General features: G+C 40.8%; 1 protein-coding gene across 2 annotated transcripts in view; it reads right to left on the minus strand.

Annotated features, from left to right (window-relative positions):
- Window positions 1–21,368, minus strand: part of Psmd1 (proteasome 26S subunit, non-ATPase 1) — a 78,242-nt gene extending 56,874 nt beyond the window's left edge. Inside the window, exons 1-9 of one of the 2 annotated variants that reach the window (XM_075951128.1) lie at window positions 21,206–21,368; window positions 14,861–14,904; window positions 13,673–13,746; window positions 13,349–13,518; window positions 11,002–11,207; window positions 8,973–9,116; window positions 5,903–6,129; window positions 2,276–2,336; window positions 807–935 (exon numbers count right to left, since the gene is read on the minus strand). In XM_075951128.1, the coding sequence (XP_075807243.1) occupies window positions 807–935; window positions 2,276–2,336; window positions 5,903–6,129; window positions 8,973–9,116; window positions 11,002–11,207; window positions 13,349–13,518; window positions 13,673–13,746; window positions 14,861–14,904; window positions 21,206–21,221 (1,071 nt within the window). In that variant the 5' untranslated portion in view covers window positions 21,222–21,368. Of the gene's footprint in view, window positions 1–806; window positions 936–2,275; window positions 2,337–5,896; window positions 6,130–8,972; window positions 9,117–11,001; window positions 11,208–13,348; window positions 13,519–13,672; window positions 13,747–14,860; window positions 14,905–21,205 lie in introns of both variants that reach the window. The other variant, XM_075951127.1, reaches the window with a different exon arrangement.
- Between the last annotated feature and the right edge of the window lie 2,672 nt (window positions 21,369–24,040).

The following is a 24,040-nucleotide window of genomic DNA, read 5'->3' on the forward strand; positions in this document are numbered from 1 at the left end:
ATTTATCATTTAATATGAAAACTTTTTACTCCCAAGAAAGAAAAGTTTATTTAGTACACTGTAAAGAGAGCAGTGGGCAGAACAATAACAGATGAGCTACTTGCCTTGAGAACACCATGTGTGCACGTATGTGAGTGTTCATGAGGGAGCACGTGTCAGCTCAGGCGTCATTCCTCAGGAGCTAACCACCTTGCTTTCTGAGTCAGGGTTTCTCTGGAGTTCAACCAATTCACCTGACTCCCCATCACACCTGCCATTTTTTTGTGGGTTCCTGGTACTGACCTCATGTCTTGTTTTGAAAAACAACTAAACATTTACCAACTGAGCTATCACTCAAGCCCTTTAGAAAACTTCTGAACGAAATAGCAATCACACCTATTCAAAAATTAAAATCTGTTAGGATCAGTATCTCAATAATGCAACAGCAAAGTCTTGATCATGCTATCATAGTCACTGTTTTTTTTTTTTTTTTGGCCAACTGTTATGTGAATACAAAAAGATAAAAATGTTTTAAGAATGAAACAAAAAAACTCACCACACCTCCCAACAAGAGACTAGCACAAAACAGGAACTCATTCTTTGTTCATTCCCTTCCCTCCAGAAAGTGAGCGCTTTCCCCACTCACTGGTCTTTTCTGGTGCGGGGAGCGAATCCAGGGACACATTCACACATGTTCCGTAGCTTTTTTTGAGTTTAGCCACATTCATTGTTATTTTTACAAAAAGTTAATATTTTCTTGATTATAGAAAATAAAACAAAGGCTTCAACAAGGTATTAAAGAATGTTCCATTATGGACAATGTCTACCTTTGTGTTTTTCAGGATCATGAGGTCTGTGTTGTTATTTCGTATGAGAAACTGCAGGTGTAATTCAATAGCCATTTCACCACTTAAAATTTTAATCATTTTCAGTGTCTGGTCCTTGGGCTCTGGACTCTACAAAAACAAAAAAGAACGAAAATCCAAATATTAGTGAAATTCACTAAGCCAATCTTATTTCATCAGCCTTAAACCAGAAAGCAATTACACACACACACACACACACACACACACACACACACACACACACACACACACACAGGACTCATATAACTCATACCCTCCCATGCCCTTCTTCCCTCATATTTTAATAAGATCTAGAAAATTCAACTATCAATGTTTGGAAGAAACACAATTTCCTTTTTTAATCACATTCCACTTAGATAGGTAGACTACAAATTCAAAAGAAGAATGCAATTTATCAAGGTAGTTTTTTAAACCAGGATTTATAATTTTTAGTTATTTGTATATGTCTGTGTCTGTGTGAATTATGCTATGTGTGTGTAGGTGGCCTCAGAAGTCAGAAGAATCAGAGATGGGAGCTACAGGTGGCTGTGAGCCTCCCAACATGGGTGCTGGGAACTCAACTAAGGCCCTCTGAAAGAGCAGCATGCACTTCTAACTGCTAGGCTACCTCCCAGGCCAGACCCTCATGGTAGCTTCTGTCTGTTTGTCTGTCTATCTACCATCCATCCATCCATCCATCCATCCATCCATCCATATTTTTGAGACAGGGTTTCTCTGTGCCGCCCTAACTGTCCTGGACCTGTAGACCAGGCTGGCCTTGAACTCAGAGATCTGCCTGCCTCAACCTCCCAAGTGCTGGGATTAAAGGCGTGTACCACCACTGCCCGGTACTTTTATTTATTTTTAAAGACTTGCTTACTTTTATTTATTTTTTCTAAAGATTTACTTCTTTATTATCTATACAATGTTCTGCCTGCAGGCCAGAAGAGGGCACCAGATCTTAATATATATGGTTGTGAACCACCATGTAGTTATCTCCCCAGCCCCATTTATTTTTATTTCATGTGTATGGGTATTTGCCTTCATGGATTGGCTGTGCATCACTCGAATGCCAGGTGCCTGCCTATGAAGACTAGAAACGGGCATAGGGTCTCTAGAACTAGAATTATGTACAGTTGTAAACCACAATGTAGGTGTTGGAATTGAACCTGGGTCCTCTAGATGAATTTTTAAAACTACTTTTTATAGAAAACACAAAAAGCTTTCAATAACTCAAATATATATCATGTATTTTAAAAAATATGCTGGTCATGGTAATGAACACCATTAACCCCAACACTTGTCAGGCAGCGCTCTAGTCTGATCTATTACAGTCAGTTTCAGCCAGGACAACACATTGACAGTCCGCTCTGCTGTCACCCCGCTCCTCCTTCCTCCCTCTCAAAAAAGAAGAAAAGGCCCTTCAAGAATACTTTGAGCAGTCCACTCACCGTATCCGGTGTCTTTCCTACCACTGCACTGCCTGTCTTCTCCTCTGTTTCCATAGAGTCACTAAAATGAAGAAAGCCAACAATCAGCATTTCAATAAATCTCTTAAAATAGAAGGTGCAGGCAATTTAGTTATATTGTAGATTTGAACTATGTCCAAAACATTTTACAAGAAAATATATTCACTTTGTGGGTATTATTCATTAAGAATTAAGATTCTTGTACCGCTAAGATGGAGAAAACAGATACTGAATCTCCCCTAAATAAACTCTTTAAAACAAACAGAAAATGAATCCAGGTTAGCAAACTTTGTGAATAATAAACACAACAAAAACGGGGACAAAAAAAGTATCTTGTCCATTCCCAAAATAGTCAGGTGAAGATGAACCACCCATAGCTAAAAGTGTAAACTATCTGGGACCCCACAACTTTAAACTAAACAGCCAACATGTAATCTGGGTCAATCACAATGTTGGAGAGAGAACAGTGGGCAGAGGAAACATTAACACAGGAGAAGTTTTAGGGAACACTGAAATTGGAAAAATGACCTTTAACAAGCCACCTCTGTAAAAGTTTTAGAAGGCTAGTTTTAAAAATAAATCACAGAAAGTGACTAAAGTAAAATTCTATACAATATGAGAAAATTTATTTCAAGTAATGGACATTTTATAGGTATGGTGGTACATGCCTTTAATTCCAGCATTAAGGAAGCAGAGACAGGTGGAACTCTATGAATCTGAGGCCAGCCTGGTCTACACAATGCGTTGTAGACTAGCTAGAGGCCAGCCTGGTCTACACAATGCGCTGTAAACTAGCCAGAGGTCGACCTGGTCTGCATAATGTGTTGTAGATTAGCTACGGTTATACAGTGAGACTCTTTCTTTAAAAAGAAAGGGAGTTTCTTTGAGTTTGACACAAGCCTGGTTTACAGAGCAAGTTCCAGGACAGCCAAGGTTACAAAGAAACCTGTCCTGAAAACACCCTCCCCACAAAAAGAAGACATTTCAAGGGCTGGAGAGATGGCTGTGCAGTTAAGAGCACTGGCTGTTCTACTATAGGTTGAGTTCAATTCCCAGCAACCACATGGTGGCTCACAACCATCTGTAATGAGGTCTGGTGCCCTCTTCTGGCCTGCAGGGATACATGTACACAGAATATTATATACATAAAATTAAATAAAGTTAATTTTTTTTTAATAAACAGGTGTAAATATGAGTGGGGCAGCAAATGAAACTAAATGCTATTCCCCTAACATCAGGAACAAAGGATATTTACTTTCATTACTGCTATTCTAAATGCAACTGGAATTCTAGCCAGTGTAGAAAAAAAGGGGCGGGTAGAAGAGTGAAAGGGAGAAGTAAAATGGTCTCTATTGGCAGATGCATAATTCCTATGTAGAGAATTCTATAGAAGGTTCTGATTTTAAATTTTTCTAAAACTAAAAAGTGATTTAGCAAGATTACAGAATTCAAAGTTAATACATAAAAATGAGTATTTCCATACAGTAGCAACAAAAAACTGGAAGTAAAATTTAAAATACTCCATAATAGCATCAAAAACTATAAAATACACTTAAGAATAGAAAGACTTGGGGCTGGAGAGATGGCTCATGGATTAAGAGCACTGACTGCTCTTCCAGAGGACCCATGTTCAATTCCCAGTACACACATAGTGACTCAAACCTGTCTGTAACTCCAGTTTCAGGGGACCTGACACCTATGGTAAAACAAAACAAAACACACCAATGCACATAAAAAAAAATTTAAAAAATATGAAAAATTTAAGAAAAATGCAAAGAACACTTTCATAGTATCTATAACATGCCACTGAGAAAAAGTAAAAATAATGTAAGTAAGTGACAAAAAGTACCATGTTCATCGATTATGGGCTAAATATTGCCAGGGTTACAGGTTCAGTATTATGGAGTTCAGTGAAGAGAGTCAACACAATCCCAGTCAAAATCCCCACAGCAATGCAACAGATCTACAATAGCCACAATGAAAAAGAGAATCAAACTGGGGGGCGGGGGGCCTGAGATGTATCTCAGTGGTATAGTGTTTGTGTGGAATTTACAAGGACCCCCAGCACTAGGATAAAAACATCCTATATTATCTGATTTGAAGACATAAGTCTTAGTAGTAATAAAGGTAGTACTTCATAAGAAAAAACAAATAGATCAATGGGAAAGAGGAAAAAAAAATCTTTCAAGCATTCACAGAACAACCTATTAAGTTCTAAGCATTCAATGGCTCCTCACACCAAAACTTCAATTACGTAACAGTCCTCTCCAAAACAACATGGTCAGGTACTTCACAGCAATACCAATTCATTCCTTCCTTCCTTCCTTCCTTCCTTCCTTCCTTCCTTCCTTCCTTCCTTCCTTCCCTCCCTCCCTCCCTCTCTCCCTCTTTTTTTTTTTCCCTCGAGACAGGGTTTCTCTGTGTAGCTTTAGAGCCTGTAAAGGAACTCACTCTGTAGACCAGGTTGACCTTGAACTCACAGAGACCAGCCTGGGATTAAAGGTGTGCACCACCACCACCCATCCAGTAGTTTGTTTTCTATTGCTTTAATAAACACCATGACCAAAGAAAAGGGTTCACTTGGCTTCAATGTTCCAATTTCAGTTCATCATGGGGGAAGTCAAGAAAGGAAGTCACGGCAGTAATCAAAGCAGAACTAAAGCAGAGGCCATGGAGGAACACTGCTTACTGGATGTTCCTATGGTTTGCTCAGCTCGCTCTTTTATACAACCCAGGGCCCCTTGCACAGGGGTAGAAATAACCACAGTAGACTGGGTCTCTCCCACATCTATCATCAACCAAGTAATTGCCCCATAGATTTACCTACAGGCAATCTGATGGAGGAAATCTCAATGGAGATTCCCTCTTTTCAGATGACTCTAGCTTGTGTCAAGTTTGCAAGAACCCTAGTATACTATCTAAGTAGTGACTATACTGTATTGTCTAGGGATTGCCCCTCCCCAGTCAGTCAGTCTAACCGGCCAATGCAGAGCTTGTGGATATAACTGTGGAGCCTCAAAGGATACTTCCTATATACAGAATTTTGTTTGAAATGTATGAGGAAGGCATTAACAGAGGGAAGCAAGATCTTAATAGGTTTCAAAACAATGACTCTTACTGCTAAACAGACAGTTATGGGAGAAAAATATGCTGGAACAGTCAAGATATAAACATTTTAAAGAGCTGGTCCAAATGTATAAGGATATGCAGGGGAAAGTGCATATTGTATGAATCTAAGGCATTATTTATTTGGCTTTAATAGAAGTGCAAAGCCCAGAACATTTCTTTCTAAATTTCTATCTCAAATGGATCTGAGATCATCATCTTGGCCCATCCATCCCACATATTTTAATACAATAAAGTAGCGACATATTATCTCACATGCTTGCCCTACCACCTAATCCTTTCTATTTCTTTTTAGAAGGATTCACTTTGGTTGTCCTTATTTTGCCTATTATAGTGCAATACCATAAGACCTTACAATCTATAAAAGCTAATAGTTAAACTTATTTATCCTTAAAAATATACTACCCGTGAATATTTTATGTAGTCCCCAGATTAAAAAAAAATCTTTTGTGCAGTTAACGGTAATGAAGAAGATACTTATACCTGTCTTTCTCTGATCCTGGCACAGTACCCGTATTAGTAGATCCAGGCACAGAAGCAATGGGGGTACCAACAGTTCGAAGATTCTGGATTACAGATGACAAAAACTGCTGGCTAGCACTTTCATACAAATCAAAACAAATCTGATAGGCCATCAGCAGGTTGTCTTCCTTTACCAGCTTTTCTAAGATATCACTCACGGCCTGAGGATCATCTAAGAAAATTAAGCACTGAAATGGAGATAAAGAATAAGCAACTGAAAACTTCATATACAGGTACTTAGCATGACACAGTTCACAATACAAACTGGAACAGACTTATCCAGTCTAGCATTCCATTTCAGAACCCAACACTAAGTAAATGGTTCCTAAAAATCACATTCACAGTTCTAATATTGTGCCTTGTGGCTAATAGTATTCAGTATCAGTTGCAGAATCAATTTCTCTCTCTCTCTCTTTTAATAACGAAAACATTTAATTGAAGGAGCTTGTGTACAGTTTCAAAGGCTCAGTGTATTATTATCATTGTGAGATGCGTGGAAGCATGCAGGCATCTGTGGTGATGGAGGAGTTGAAAGTCCTACATCTTGCAGGCAACAGGAAGTCCACTGAAACATGGGCAGTACCCTGAGCACAGGAAACCGCACAGCCCAGTGACACACTTCCTCCAACAAAGCCACACCTTTTAACAGTGCTACTCCTTATGAGATTATGGGGGCCAATTACATTCAAATGGCTTTCATATTCGAGTGAGGCTTCACCCCTTTCATGTCACCGAATCAACAAGATGCTGTCCTGTGCTGGGGCTGACAGGCTCCGGACAGGCATGCGTGGTGCCTTTGGGAAGCCCAGGGCACAGTGGCCAGGGTTCACATTGGCTAGGTCATCATGTCCATCTGCACTAAGCTGCAGAATAAGGAACATGTGATTGAGGCTCTTCGTAGAGCCAAGTTCAAGTTCCCTGGCCGCCAGAAGATCCACATCTCAAACTACTCTCTCTCTCTTTTTAAAGACAGGATCTCATTGTGTATCCCTGATTAAGTTGACTGGTTGGTCTGGAACTTGCTATGTATGTAGACCAGGCTAGCCTATAGCTCAGAGTATCTGCTTGCCTCTGCCTCCTGAGTACTGGGACTAAAGGTGTGTACTACTGCACCCAGCAATCTTCACTTCTTTTAATCACATCCATAATTTATTCATGTACTTGTCTACTTATTTATTTATTTGTTTTTTTTTTTTTGGACACAGTTCCTTTGTGTAGCTATGGCTGTCCTGGAACTTTGTAGACCAGGTTAGCCTTAAACTCAAGACCCGCCTGCCTCTGCCTCCTGAGTGCTGGGACTAAAGACGTGTACCACCACTGCCTGGCCATAATTTACATCCAGTACTTTTTAACCTATACTTTCTCTATTGCCATAAAATGTTGAGAATCAATCATTTAACACATATTGTACTGTCTGTGCTAGAATAAGAGTAATCAGGGGGCTGGAGAGATGGCTCAAGTGGTTAAGAGCATTGCCTGCTCTTCCAAAGGTCCTGAGTTCAATTCCCAGCAACCACATGGTGGCTCACAACCATCTGTAATGAGGTCTGGTGCCCTCTTCTGGCCTGCAGATATACACACAGACAGAATATTGTATACATAATAAATAAATAAATATTTAAAAAAAAAGAGTAATCAAACTTATCATTTTAAAGCATTTCTTTTACTTCCGTTAAAAATCTTCCATGTGTTTAAACAAAACTAACCTTTCAATAATTCAGTTTAATTTTTTAAAAACTCAGCTTAGATTTTATCCCCTCATAAGTAGCAAGCTACTCACTTTCAAGAAAAAAAATAGTCAAAATTATTATAAACTAAGAACAAGAATTAATGGAAACAAAGGAAGTGACTAGCAAGCAGTGCTTAAGTAAGGCAGAGTTAATGTACTGAATAGCCACAGTAAGTCATTAAACATTACCAAAGGGAGTAAAATACCTAAAAGAATACAATTGTCTATAAGAAAAGAAGTTGAACCAGAAGAAAGGGGCAGAGAAATATTATATATGAGCATTAAAAAAAAATAATAATTTAGAACAGAACTTCAAAAACATCAAAGAGCCGGGCAGTGGTGGCGCACGCCTTTAATCCCAGCACTCGGGAGGCAGAGGCAGGCGGATCTCTGTGAGTTCGAGACCAGCCTGGTCTGCAGAGTTAGTTCCAGGACAGGCTCCAAAGCCGCAGAGAAACCCTGTCTCGAAAAATCAAAAAAAAAAAAAAAAATCAAAGAAAAGTAAAAAGAAATACAATGTTAAATATTAAACTGACTTTGGGTAACATAAAAAAAAAAATCAACTTAAAACCCTGTGTTGACTTGGAGTAATTTCAATGTGGTCATTTTTTATCCTGGTATTTTCTGTCTCAAATTGCATTCTGAATCATTTTTAAAGGGGACATATATGTATGTACTCCCCCACATATAAGTGTGTATATATATATATATATATATATATAAAATTGTATTCATTACAATGAATATGAAATACTATACTCTTAATCAGTATACAAAAGTATATACAGTGTATCAAATTGCTTAAAAGCAAACCATGCATATCTTCTGTCACTGAAAGCTGAAGAGACACTGAGCAGAGATTTAGTAGATCTAAATGTGCAATAAATTGTGGAAAACATCTACCATTAATGATCTTTAGGGAAAGGCCTCCAAGAAGAGAAGGGGGGGAAATCAGGCTTCATTTCATATATTTTCTACGCTACTTGAAAAATTTAAGCGGTACAGAGAGAGATAAAATATATCCAATGTTGTATTTTGAGTAACGAGCCCATACATTATATTAAACTAAATAAAGAATATACATGAATACAAAGAATACTCTGTAGAAAAATTATTTTTAAGTGTTATGAGAATTCACTTAGTAGTAAAAAGGAACATAAATCATGCTATCTTATCCTCACAAGATGTGTAATGACCTGTATGAAGCCATAGCCACTCAGGGTAACAAAACAGCGACTATGCTGTACCACACAGTGGTGCAGCGCTCAGGTTCGCATGGAGTAAGGTGATCAGAGTAAGTACCTGACAAACATTGATGAAATCGGGCTTTTCCAAGTTCATGTAGATCTTAACCAGGACTCTCAATACTTTATTCCGAAACTGTTTATTCTGCATTAAAGACATGCAGAGCTTGAGGCTGTAAGCTAGCATTCCTGGGACATCATTCTGAAAGACATAATTTAAAGACATATTATCTAGTTACTGAAGCATTATGTACATTTAAGAGATCACTGTTTAATTTATTTATTTTGTGTTTAGAACAGCCAATGATTGAAACTAGAAAACTTAAACCAGCTCAGAGGTTTGTTTTTTTGATAAAAGGTATCAAAGTCAAGAAAAGCACTCTCCCACTGAGGTCCCTTCCCAGCCTTTGGCTTTCCCAGAGCACCTCACTGTGTAGTCAACCCTCCTGTCTTTACATCCAAGTGCTGGAATTAAAGGCATACACCACACATGTGGCTTGGAGGAATCCTAAGAATAATTACATATTTCTATATCTTTATGAAAAAAAATAGAATAAAAAACCAGGCACAGTGATATACATCCATGATCTACACCTTGGGTGATATAGGGAGAAGGATCAGGAATTCAAATTTGAGGCCAAACTGGCCTACATGTGATCCTGTTTCAGAAAAGCTATAAAACCCAAAGAGATATTAAATAAAACAAAAACACAAAAAAGGAGTAAAAATAATTCAATACTACTTAATGATCAATCAGGATGTCACTATGTGAACATAGTATGCTATAATGATCATATAATAAAAATTATAAAAACCTGGCTGTGCAATGCTTTGCTTTGTAACTACCTTCTCCTACTTTGCTGCTAATGCCCCTGTGACTTGCTGCCCACATTCACTCAAAGGCCACAAAGCACAATGTGATAGAGCTATCTCCATCTCTGACTGACACAGGCCTTTGTTTGATGCTCTTGTTTTCGTCAATGGATATGTTGTCAGATACCTTCTAAATATTTATGTTTATAGCCACAGGTTAGTGGGGCTGTCAACTTTGGTCAGAAAGGTTTCTTTCTGCAGTGGGCAGTGATTAACATAGAGACTCAGGGTTAGTCAAAGTGCTGAGAATGAATCACTGGTGTTCAGCTCTAAACAGGACATCTAGATAACCATTCCAAGGCTCAGGGAACACTGAAGAACAGAAAACATATAGAATACTAGAGTTGAAGGGTGAGGAGGAACAGGGAGACTGCAAAATATGTCTTCCAGACATGTGACCTGAGTACATGTGAATTCCACTGAACTCAGGAATTGACTGCAGCCGTGGTCACCTGGACAAGACCTGCATGGGCTCAAGCCAGTCAACATTCCAGTGTGGATGAGGGAGGCTCAAGAAACTCTAGCGCTAGCAGAGTAGCTACTGACAGCGATGGTTACCAGGGAAGAGAAATCATTTTCTTTGGAGGTGTGGCAACTGGTGGACTGCCATGTCAGCGGGAGGAAGCAATAACGAGACTCCATAAGTTATAAAAGGACAGGTCAGTTGGGTGACTTAGCAGGTAAAGATGCTTGTTGCCAAGACTGATCTAAGCTCAATCCCCAAGGCCCACGTGGAGGAAGGAAAGAACCAATTCTCATTGTCTTCTGATTTCTCTGCATGCATGTGTGCTCTATCTAGACAGACAACAAATAAATAAAGTGCAATGGGGAAAAAAAAGGAGGTCATGAGGTGGGGGACATCTAGGAATGTGAAGAGGAAGGCTGGAATGGGTATGACTTAGATACATTACATACATGCATGAGATTGTCAGAGAATCAATAACAAGTATTCTAAAAAATAAATACTGCTGGGAGGTGGCTGCACACACCTTTAATTCCAGGACTCAGGAGGAAGAGGCTGGTGGATCTCTGTGAGTTCAAGGCCAGCCTGGACTACAGGGCTGGTTTCAGGACAGTCAGTGCTACAGAGAGAAACCCTGTCTTGAAAAACCAAACCAAACAAACAAAACAACAACAAAAAAAAGAGTTTGTGTTTGGATACTTTGTTCTCTTGATTTCCCATCAATCTCAACCTCTAAATGACATCTACTTACAGATTCCAGTATAGTCTTCTCAAAGACATCTAGTCTTCTGGTCTCCAAAGCAATGCCAATCGCCTGCTTATACTTGTGATCATCGAGACATCGCTGGAACATTTTATTCACAATGCCTTCCAATCTCTGATCAATTGGCTTTTTTTCTCCTTCAGGCAAATCTGCATTTTCTACACACTGTTTGGTATAATGATCAATGCATTTTGCTATGGAGAAAATAAAATAATTTTTTTGTAAACTGGCTTAAACTACCAGAAAGTAAATTTACGATCATGAACACTATAAATAAGTACAAAGTAATAAGTACGACTTAAAACACTAAGATTTTCAAATAAGTCATTTTTATGATAGTTACAATAAAGGACCAAACATCAAAGCCAACAATGCTGATATTATCCCAAACATTACTAATTATTTTTATAAAAATCATACTTATCAATTCAGTTAATTCAAAAAAGATGGCTAAAATAATTGCTGCTTCATTTTTTTTAAAAAAATACTTGTCATTACACAGAATATTTAAAAAGGCCTGTAACATTAATTACCATAATGAATATATTATACTTCACATCTGGAAGTATTTCGAGATTAGGAACTATAAGTAAATTATCTTTGTAGAATAATGGTACCACAGGCTCAAAAAGCAACTCCAAAGAATGCCAAACACTTTTCAAGTAACAACAGCAAGTCAGGAAAAAATAAAAAACAAAAAAACCATCTTAACATGATATGGAATCTATATCCCCCAGAGTGCCTGAAAATTCACTCAGGAGCATGTACGCCCAATTTGACTTCCACATTTCAGAATGATTAGGGTGAATAGAGAGGAAAGAGACATACTGATGGTACCATAACACACCAGATGAGAAACACTATACGAACAAGTTAGTTGTATGTATTTGGAATCACGTTTTAAACATTCTAGATAAAACAAAACAAAACAAAAAAAAGGGGGAGGGGATTTCCCCCCAAGCTGCCTTATAAGGTACTATCTCTTCACTGGTTTAACATGCCCCTACTCAAAGAGAAGTAAACATACTAGTTTCAGACTAATTAGTTCCAAACCTTAACCATCACAAAGAACTGTTAGCCCACAAGATGGTCCATGCTAAGTGAGTCTATATGGGGAGAATAGCAGTGGACCTTTATAAACTGGGTATACCATATTTAAGGTTCACCTAGGTAGAACCATGAAAGTTCAGGTCAATTAATAAAAATAAAGTAACAATCACAAAATTGACATCAAGCAATTCTGATTGTAGAAAATGTTTATCACACTAAAAATCTCTGAAGGAAAATACCAAAATTTCTCCTTTTAAAGGTCCAAGCAAATAATGCAACTATCCTCTTAATTAGCAATGCAAATATCTGCACCTACACGTTCCTGAGCTCTCTGAAACCATGATCCTAATTTTGTCATAAAACTATGTCTGAAGAGCATGCAGTCCCTGTGTTCAACTTCCAGATAAAAATTTTCAATCAAATTTTTTTCAAAATAAGGTCTCTTTGTGTAGCTCTGTTTGTCTTAGAATTCACTATGTAGACCAGGCTGGCCTTGAACTCACAGAGATCTGCCTGCCTCTGCCTCCCAAGTGCTAGGGTTAAGGGTGTTCATCATCACTGCCCAGCTAATTTTCAAACAATTTTTAAAGCTACAAAACCTTTAACTGAAAACCATATGCAGTTGTATCAACTTAAGACAATTGAGAATCCAAAGTTTTGCCTGTGAGTCACCCAAAAAAATAACAATAAGGGTTTTAGAGTGAGTCAATCTAGATTTTAATTTCTTACCCCTTTAAATAGCCATGTACCTTTTCATTTTAAACCCTGCTCTTCTCATTTGTGCAGCAAGGCTAGTTCCTTCTCACAGGTCAGCTGTGACAAATCAAGACTATGAAGAATGGCCCGCACAGTGTGAAGAGAGATTACAAACACTCCCTGCATTAGCAGCAATTATTAAGACAGCTGGGACAGTTGCCTATAGTAATCTCAGCACCCAGGAGCCAGAAGCAGGAGTCCAGGACCAGACTGCTGGATACTGACAACTTGTCTCGTACAAACAAAAACCAGACAACGTAAAAATCAGTATTATCTAACTGGTTACTCATAACAATCTGATATCATCATTTCACCAAACTGTTCACTGGACAGGAGATGACCATCACTGCTGAGGTAAGCTGCACTCAGACAGAAGCTGATGTCTGTTTAATGCTATTAGATGATTATGAACTTCCAATTAAACTAAAATCTAGTAACGTCAGATTAAAGTCAACAAAAAGGCTACATCCATTAGAGCAAGAAAGACATCTGCCAAGATTAAAAACCTTATCAGATAGAAGATAATTACCTATAATAGTTTCCACATATTCAGAATTATCATTGACATTGAAGAGGTCACCTGCTCCAAGAGCATAATTCAGAGACTCCTCAAAAGCCCCCAGATGATAAAATACTTTAGATGCCACCAAGGCTGCAAACTGCCGACTCCGGAAACCTTCATCTTCATATAAAACTTCTCTGAAAGAAATAAGGAAAGGTAGGCCTCATTTTAAGCTATGATCTTCCTTGAAAACTCAAAGTTTAAATATTCAAGCAACAAATTAGCATTCGTAAAAGAGTTAGTAAGCAATTCTACTTTGTACAAACTTATAGAAATAAAGTACTTTCTTACATTTTGTCTACAGACTCAGAAATTTCTGCCCAGAAGTCATTAACGACTGCATTCAATTTGTGTAGTGCAAATTCCTGTAAAATAAAACAAAACTGGATTTTAAAAAGACTTAAAATCATGCTTCCCTTTATTATCCACCAGTCGACCAGGTGTGGTGGCACATGCCTTTAACCCCAGCACTCAGGAGGTAAAAGCAGGTAGATCTCCACAAGTTTGAGGCCAGCCTGTTCTCATGGAGTTCCAGAACAGCCAAAGCTATGTAGAAAGACCCTGTCTCAAAAAACAAAACAAAAGTCCACAATTTATGGCCAAATTCAATAACATTTATCTAAAAATTTCAGTGTCTGACATATACATAAATTTAGAAACATACTTTTTCTTAGATTTACTCACTTTTTGGTTGTTTTCAAACAAAATAGTAAACTATGCATGCAACATTACTTCTTATAATGAATGCTTCCTTTTTTGAAAATGTAAGACTTCAGCTTGCTAGTTTGTATTACACAGATACAGGTAGGTGTGCAGAGCCACTTGCAAAACATTCGATTTTTTTTAACTTTAAGAACAACTGTTTTATTACATTTATTAGCTCTGTGTGTGCATGTGTGTGTGTGTGCATGTACCACATGTACTTGTGGAGGTAAAAGGACAATTTGTGGGGGTCAGTTCTTGTCTACCATATGGGCTCTGGGGCTCAAACTCAGGTTGTCAGGCCAGGCAGCAAGTGCCTTTACCTGCTGAGCCATCTTGCCTGCCTAGTATTCCAAAATGTTGTAAAGTGAAAACAGAATGGGACACAGAAGCAGCAAAATTTTGTTTTTACTGTTGATAATGAAACTGGAGGGTTACTCGTGCCATTTTATGATTTATTACCCTTAAATTAATTTCTAGTATCAAAATACTGTCTTCTTGCCAGGTGGTAGAGGCAGGCAGAGCTCTGTGAGTTCAAGGTCAGCCTGGTCTACAAGATCTACAAGAGCTAGTTCTAGGACAGCTAGTACTGTTACACAGAAAACAATGTCTAGAAAATCAAAATCAAAACAAAACAAAATACTGTCTTCTCTAGCTAGAATTCAATGATTGGCTATAGGATGATTACTTTACATGACAGGAAATATAAAGACATCACAAAACCAAAGAAGCTTCACAGAATTCACAGTAAGCCAGGTGACTTTCTTCAACTCATACCTTAAGCTGTGGCTCTTCTTCGTCCAGAAGAGAAATAATTCCAGCTATAAGAAAAAAGACATCCACGATTAAGAAACATGCACATGCAGACTAACACTTGGTTAAAACCTAACAATGGGGCTGGTGAAATGGCTCACTCGGTAAAGTGCTTTCTGCACAAGCATGAGGGCCAGAGGTGGGCCCCAGCACCATCCAAAAAGATGGGCAGGATCCTAGTGCTGAGGAAGGAAAGGAAGAAACAAGCAGGTGCCCTGTCTCAAAAAAGATGGACTGTGACAGAAGATGCCTCCTGTCAACCCTGAACTCAGTGAACTTAACAGCTAGGTATAATCTCAGCATAAACACATAGGCACATAACACAGACACACAGACATGGAGACCCAGAGCTTGCCGGCCAGAGTCTAGCCCACTGGTGAGCTCTGTGCCCCATGAGACCCCATCTAAAAACCAGAGTGTAGAGTGAAAACATCTGACAACCTTTGGCCTCCACATTCACTGGCACATATGTGTGCATGCACACTCAAAACACATTCATACATACACTGCATATATACACAAAAGACAAAGAAAAAAGTACAACTTCGTTAGGGAAACAATTGTATTTCTTTAAAACTGTAGAAGTTAATGCGGTTAGGGAGATGGCCAAGCAGGTAAGAGTGCTTGCTTAAGAAGGCCTGAGTTTAAATCTCCACATGGCCACATGTACCAACTATCCCAGCTCTAGTAGAATGGGGCAGAGACAGCAGGATCAATGAGGCTTGCAGGCCTGTAGCCTAGATCCAGGTTCAGTGAGAGACCCTGTCTCAGGGGAACAAGACAGAGAGAGCTGGGGTTGGAGAAGGGGAGACAGAGAAAGCACAGGAAAGCACGTGAGCAGGAGACCCAATGTACTCCTCTAGCCTCTGTTTGTGTGCAGGAACACACACACACCTGTGTATATACCTCATACATAATCTAATATTCTCTCTCTCATACACACACACCAACTTTTTACTGTGTGTCGGGGCGGGGGGACATGTATGTGCCATGGACACACTGTGTGGAAATGGGTTTACTCTTTCACCACAAGGGCCAAGGCTTGGGGAAAGTGCTTTACCCACTGAGCTACCTCAGTGGTCCATGAATAAAAACATTTCAAAACAACTGTGGAAATTTATATTTTGGAGCTTTTATATCTATCTGTATCAATACATAAAATCTCACCAACCTCCCATAGATCATCTTTTGCTTAGCCCAACCGTTTTGAAAGTATGGTTCTTGGTCCAACAGTGTTACTGTTACTTGGAAACTTACTACAAGTGTAATCTTGGTCTTGTTTCTTGTCTCTAAACTTTTTTTTATCAGAAAATAAGGGGCTAAGACCCAGGGTTCCTGTGGTTCCTGTGCTCAATACAGCTCGATAAAACTCACTGACATACTGACTAAGCCAGGAAAAATTTCTATACAACTTCAGAATAAAATTTATGCACTCAAAATAAACTAACAACTGTTGAGTGTGGTGGTACATGCTGTAATCCTGCCATGTGGAGAAGGAGAATCCAGTTTGAGGCTGATTTTGACTCAAAAAATGAAGTAAAATAACTTAGAAAAAATAATGTTTCAATTATTTCCTTCACAAATAACAGATTACAAAATTTATTTTTACATTTATCTACTTATTAGTTTGAGCACACATGCCACACTGCGTACAACTTTCCTAATCTGTGTGAGTAAGAGCTCTCCTTCTCCCATTTGGGCTCCAGAAAGTGAATTCAGGCCCTTTAGCCTAGAGGTGAGAGCCCTTACCCATGCAGCCATCTTGCTGGCCCACAAACAACAAATTTACTAAATGATAATAGTCTCACCAAACGATGTTCTCCACATGTCTCACCTTAGCTTCAGAGCGACAGCAGTAACCAGAATAAAAGAACGCTGTCTTCTCCCAAGAACACAAGAGATTACTAAGAAAATGATAGTGGGAAATTCTGTCCTTGTACCATAAATAAAACCAAGTTTTCTTAAGTATGCTTTCCACTGGTTATAAAATCATTCTGGAACACTGAAACTGGTTAATTAAAGAGTCCCTGTCATTTTAGTTCAAAGAGGTAGCTTCTTCCACCTGGAAAACAGATTGGGCAAACAGCTTCAGCAGATTTGGGGAGCCATGAAGGAAAAGGCACAATGTTTAGCAGCAAAACAAGGGCACCTCATTGCTCTAAAGGCCAAAGCCTTGGTGTGCTGGGTTGGCATGACACACCCAGAACAAAGAGGAGAAAAAATAAACTTAAAATGAAATCAATTTAACCGTTAAATGCCTTGACTATTGAAACACTTTTATTGTTAAAATAAAAAAGTAACTAGTGTGTGTGAGAGAGTGGGTGTGTGTGGAACAGATGGCAGGCCAGAATGGTTGACATGCAGAATGACTATACAGCACTTAATCCCAATGACACTATTGCCTACCACATGAATGTTCTATTGGCATGGCTTTTTTGCCAGAAGAGATGGATCTCTAGATTCTCCCATGTGGCTTCAGCTGTGATTAATTCCTTACATGGCTGTCCAGGCACAGAATATCAGCCTTCAGTGATGGAGCTCAGCCAAATCAAATATGCTATAAACTCCTACACTAATATTTTCTACTTAAACACGAAACAGAATCCAACTTTAGATAGGAAAAGACCAAGAATGTGCTTTTTTTCATGCAAAGACCTAAGAATGCGCTTTATAAAAACTTGTATGGAGGGGCTAGAGATGGCTCAGAGGTTAAAAGCACTGGCTGCTCTTCTAGAGGTCCTGAGTTCAAGTCCCAGCAGCCACATGATGGCTCACAACCACCCATAATGAGATCTGGTGCCCTCTTCTGTCATGCAAGCAGTACACTTCATATATAATAAATAAATAAATAAATCTTAAAAACAAAAAAACTTTTTATGGAGTTGGAGAGATGCCCAGGGGCTAAGATCACTGGTTGCTGCTAGGCGATGGTGGCACACGCCTTTAATCCCAGCACTCGGGAGGCAGAGGCAGGTGGATCTCAGAGAGTTGGAGGCCAGCCTGGTCTACACAGCAGTTCCAGGACAGTCAGGACTGTTGCTCTTGCAGAGGACCAAGGTTCAGGTCCCAGCACTCACATGACAGCTTACAACCATCTGTAACTCCAGTTCTGGGGGAATCTGATGCCCTCTTTTGACCTCCATGGGTAGCATGCACACAGGTAGTAGACATACATACACAAAGGTAAAATGCTTACACACATACAATAAATCTAAATAAAAATAAAAGCTTATATCATAACTGCCTTAGATTACTGGCTCAATTAATAGCAATATTTTTATATTATTTATCAATATAGAGATATGTCCTGGAAATATTACTTGAAAGTTGAAAATGGTCGTGGGCATTGGTGGTGCAGGCCTTTAATCCCAGTACTTGGGAGGCAGAGGTAGGTGGATCTCTGTGAGTTCGCAGTCAGCCTGGTCTACAAAGCATGTTTCGGGACAGCCAAAACTGTTTCAGAGAAATCTTGTCTTGAAAAACAAAAAAACAACCAAACAACCAAACACACACACACACACACACACACACACACACACACACACACACAATTCTGGAGGTCAGAAGAAGACAGAGGGTAGAAAAGTATTGTTTCAAAGTTTGTCAGCATTACTTCCTCTATTTGCTTGTGCTAAATCTAATTTACTCAATTTCATGTTTCCATCGAGTAGTTAATAATCTCTGTCCCCCTTCCTTTTCATAGTCAAATAAATCTCTTGAAAACAAAACACCAAAAAACCAAAATGGCATATATCAGTCTCTTACCCACCACTGTTTCCAGAGATTGATACACGTGGAATGAGTAAATGAGCAAATGAACGGACACACTAGAACCCTGACTCTGGTCTGTGTCACACCCAGGATAGATCCTAAGCCATGTCCTAAGCAACTTGAGCTGACAGGAAACAAAGTGACAAATTTTGGAGCAGAAGCTGGCAATTCGATAAACTTAAATGATAGCTATAAATGTACACTATGCTATCAACCCAGTATTTCAGGGCAGGACTCAAATCCTTAGCCCTGACACCACAAAGAAGCTAAAATTCCGTATGTTCTCACCAAGTTCCCTTTCAGTCTGTTTTAAAAAGTTGGCACTGATTTCTTTATTTGAGGCATACTTTTTAACATTAGCCACACACTCCGCAATGCCCAAAAAATTATGGAAACATTTCCTGCCCAAAATTCTACCGTGGAGTTCAGTCTAATAGTATTAAGGCAAATTAACAAGGTCATTATAGAATTATGATGGAGAGGTGACTGCCAAGGGGAGTCAGAATGTTTTAATAGAGCGATAAGGCTGAGATGAACATTGAAGACCGAAGATCTAAGAGACCTTGTGAAAGAAAAGGCCAGAGTAGGGCAAGATCTGCAAGAACTCTCGAATAGGAGAGAAACTGAACAGAAAGTCTAGTGTGGTCATGGTTTAATAAGGACGAGGGTATTAGAAGTCTGGATTTTATTCTAACCATCATTGATGTTCTTGAGAAGAAATGCTATACAAGGCTTCCAAAGCAATTCCAAGAATTAGAAGAATGGACTTAGAAAAAGTATTGGTGGAAAAACAAAAGTTTGAGGCTAGTATAATAATGTAGGAAGAGATGAAGGTGGCCTGGACCACATCCCAAATGAGATCGCTGTTTCTGGGTCCACTCCAACAGCAGACACTTAAGCACCCAGAGATTAATGAAGCCAACATCTACTGACAACCTGGGGGAATGGCTGGACCTAAGCCTATACAGTGGCAAGAAATCTAGAGTTTACCTCCTGAGCTAACTGGAAAAAAAATATGCTTCCTTTGATGGGAAATTGAAATTCATCTGTAATCACCTGTATCCTTCAGGACAAAAGTCTAACCAAACGTACAGGCGACACTTCTCCACGTGTTTGAAAATAACCATCACAGGGTGTAGTGGCGCACACCTTTAATCCTAGCACTTGGGAGGCAGCGGCAGGGGGATCTCTGTGAGTGTGAGTACAACCTGGTCTACATAGTGAGTTCCAGGACAGCCAAAGCTACACAGTGAGACCTTGTCTGAAAAACAAACAACAAAGAAGGAGGAGAGAACTGTTACGATTCCTAGCATCTCTACAATTTCCTTACTCAATCCTCAAAAAGATGGTCTCAAGCTCCCCACTAAACAGATCACTGTCTATGGATGGATAACCTGTTTGTTCAAAATAAATACATGTAGAGCAAAGTATACAGAATAAAAAGGACAACCACGCAAGGCTGTGTAAGCAGCCAAGGTTGAAAAAGTATCAAGGCTGGGGACAGCTATATGCAAATCAGTCTGCAATGCGCGGGATGCGGTGGGCTTGAAAATCTCCATTTAGAAGTTAATCTCTACACCCTCCCATTACAATCGACACTACAAGTACCTACGTGTAAAACTATACAAGTGGCCGGGGAGTGGTGGCGCTCGCCTTTAATGCCAGCACGCAGATCTCTGTGAGTTCGTGGCCAGCCAGGTCTACAAGAGCTAATTACAGGACAGCTAGGGTTGTTACACAGAGAAACCCTGTCTCGAAAAACCAAAAAGAAAAAAAAGAGAGAGAAGAGAAGAAAAGGAAAAGAAAGGAAGAAAGGAGAGAAAGAAAGAAAACTATAGTGTATTGGAGAGAGAGAGAGAGAGAGAGAGAGAGAGAGAGAGAGAGAGAGAGAAAGAGAGAGAGAAAGAGAGAGAACGAGAACTATAGTGTATTGGAATCGCGCTGCAGCCCCGAGCATCTAAACACACAGAGTTAAAGTAGCTCTCCATTCAAATTTGCTTTTTACCGAATGAGGTTCTTAAGTGACTACGGTGGCCCCAAAACCCAGCCCCCTCAATCTAAATTCGGACTTCCAGGAGAAGGTATCTTAGCCCGAGCCAGAAGCACTTGGTGTAGCAGTTAGGGTGCGAGACCAGGAGCTGCTTTACGATGCTTACAATGGCATCGGGGCCCACCCCACTCGAAACACCTGAGGGGAAGGGCTTGGGGGTGGGGGTCACTTGTCCAAGAAGCGGACAGAGAGAAGAAAGGAAATCTCCCTGAAGTCCAGCGACCGCCTAGGAGCCCGGTCCAGTCCTGGCACGGGGGTGTGGTTGGAGCGGGATGCCCAAGTGGCCACCTGGTCCGATTCCTCCAAACCCAAGGGGCCTGCAGTGGCCTGGCCAGCCTCCAAGCCCCTGTGCCCAGGGTGGGCCTCGGGCAGAGGGGCCGCGCAGGCCGGCGCTCGACCCGGAGGTGCCCAGTCACTCGCCCTGACTCAGCTAAACGCCGGCGCGGTGGCGGCTCCTCCCTGGGGCGCCTGCTCCCGGCCGCACTCACCGGCTGAAGTGATCATGGCTGCGCCCTGCACTCGCCCGTCCTCTAGTCCACAGTCCTGGCCAAGCCCTGGATCTGTCAGCTCAGGGCCCTCTCGCTCCGCCGCGGCTCCAGGTTCCCGGGTGCGCTGCTCACTCAGTCCCCTCCACAGGCCGCCGGCTCGCTTCTAGTCGAGGACCCCGCCCGCCCTAGGGCTGCCCGCACCTCCGCCTGAGACTTGGCGCAAATTCGCCTCCGCGCCTGTGTCTTTTGGGCAGCTGCCGCCACTCGGAACTATGCAACACGGCAAAAACCATGCCGTTGCTTTTTTATAACTCTCCGCGAGGTCATCAGAGCTCTGACAGGCTGGGAAGAAACATTGATCAGCACCTGTCATCAGGCTTCAAAATAGACACCCTTGCAAAAAAAAAAAGAGGCCCATTCATCACCCGCCATTGCTAGAAGAAAGGGTTTAGGGAAGGTCTAAACAATGCTCGCAGCGCCACCTATGGCTGTGGAGGTCTCACTGCGGCAATGCCCGCCCACTCAAGACGGTTGGGAGTGTAGCAAAGTACGTTCTTAGAAAGGTGGCTGAGGCAGAAGGATCTTGAATTCGAGGCCGGGCTGGGCTATATAAAGATCTGCTATCTAAGCGGGGAAAGGTGGTGGTGGGTACGACCGGAGGAACGACTTGGTCGGCTCAGTGCCTGCCACGAAAGCACAAGCCCCTGAGGTTGAATTTGGATTCCCTGGGGCGGGTGGAGTCTCTGTGCTGGAGGAGGTGGAGACAGGCGCCTCTCTGGGGCCCGCCCGACTTGGTGAGCTCCAGGTTCAGTAAGAGATCCTGTTTCTAGAAATGACGTGGCTGGGCTGGAGAGATGGCTCAGTGGTTAAGAGCATTTCCTGCTCTTCCAAAGGTCCTGAGTTCAATTCCCAGCAACCACATGGTGGCTCACAACCATCTGTAATGGGGTCTGGTGCCTTCTTCTGGCCTGCAGACAGACAGAACATTGCATACATAATAAATAAATAAATATTAAAAAAAGAAAGAAATGACGTGGCTTGGTGTGGTGACTCACACCTTAATCACAGCAAAGGAAGCGAAGGTCTCTGTGGGTTCAAGATCAGTACCGGCTACTTAAGAGAGTTCCAGAACAACCAGAGTTCCACAGTGAGACCCTGTCGCAGGGCAAACAAACAACAAACAAACCAAAAAGGAGGACAAGCATTTGAGGAAGACACCCAATGACAACCTCTAGCCTACTTGCACGAAAACACCTACTTGGCACAAACTTACCTCCACGCTGGTGTCTTTTGTGCAGCCGCCACCCCCGGAGGACCCCTCCCCTCCCCCAATATGAACACACACATACAAAAATAGAGTTCCCAGGTGTTAGGAGGTAGTGGCAGACAAATCTTTGTGAGTCCCAGGCCAGCCTGATCTACATTGTGAATTTCAGTCAAGTAGGGATTACAGAGAGAGAGAGAGACCTTGTCTTAAAAGAGCAGGGCTGGCGGTGGTTTGAAGAGACGCCATTAGTGATTAAGCTTCCAGTGGACCCACGTGCAGTTCCCAGCACATACATTAAGCAGGTCGTAACTGCTTGTAACTTCAGCTCCAGAGGATTTGATGATCTCTTCTGGCCTCCACAAGGACCTGCACACATATACACACAAATAAATAAATCCTTAAAATATATCTAAAAAAAAAGACTTTCTAATAAAAAAGTTTGCCTCCAAAATACAAAATTCTCATAGGACTTTATTATGATAATGAATTAATAATTAGTCTATTATAGATAAACAATGAGAATTTAGGCTGTCCTAAAACATATTATGTAGCTGAGGATGACCTTGAACTCATGACTCTCCTGCCTCCAGTTGGGGAATGCAGAGATTACACATCTAGTATAAACAGACAGGACTGGTGCTGGAACCCAGGGCCTCCCACATACTACATAAGAACTTTGCTGTGAGCTCCCAAACCCCTAGAGAGGTCACAGGCAACTGCCAACAGGTCACACAAAAGTGAATTCAAGAACCAGCCTGCCTCCACCTTGGGCTTAAAAGCCATCTTATAGTAAAGACCAACTAGGTTCATTCCTGTTTGTGATTAAATCGCTGTTTCTCAAGGATTGGGCTATGCCCTACCTGTAACCTTAACTACAAATGGTTCTGTACTGCCTGTTCTAGGAATGACAATTGTGACTTTGTTTCAAAAAGTTATATATAACCAACTGGCAACCCTACCTTTGTTTCAAAAGATTATATGATCACCTTGTTATGCCCGCCTTGCAATCATGCCTTTGTTTCAGGGGGGTTGAATGTTTATGTTCTGCCCCTGTAACTCTATTTGGTTCACTGAATTCCCCATTTGGAAACCCCCTACCCCTGAACTATAAAAACCTTGTCTTGTTCACATCCAAGAGTTTCCTCTTAAACCCCGCCTTAGGGAGAGGAAACCCAAGTACTTGAATTGAAAAACTTGCTTTAATGAATTGCTTACTTTAATTAATTTGGCCATGACGGTTTGGGTCGGTGCTCTTTCTCCTTCCATCTTTCAGAAGAACGGAAGTAGGCTCTGTTAAGAAAATACCAGCTCAAGGACCACTTATATAGTTCAGTGGTTGAGCCCTTGGGTAACACGCATGAGGCCCCAACTTAAGTCCCTAGTACTTCGGAGAAAATCAGAGCTTGGGTGCTAGGAATACAGATTAGTGGCAAAGTTCTTGTTTACTATGCTCAAGGTCCTGCGAAGGATAAGGCGGGAGGGAGGACGAGAATACTACGTTAGGTTGTGACAGCTATAACATCAAAGGCAGCAATAGGGAGTAGAGGGGTCTGTGTAGGACGCGGCTT

The sequence above is a fragment of the Microtus pennsylvanicus genome, chromosome 17, assembly GCF_037038515.1.
Source record: "Microtus pennsylvanicus isolate mMicPen1 chromosome 17, mMicPen1.hap1, whole genome shotgun sequence".
NCBI lineage: Eukaryota > Metazoa > Chordata > Mammalia > Rodentia > Cricetidae > Microtus > Microtus pennsylvanicus.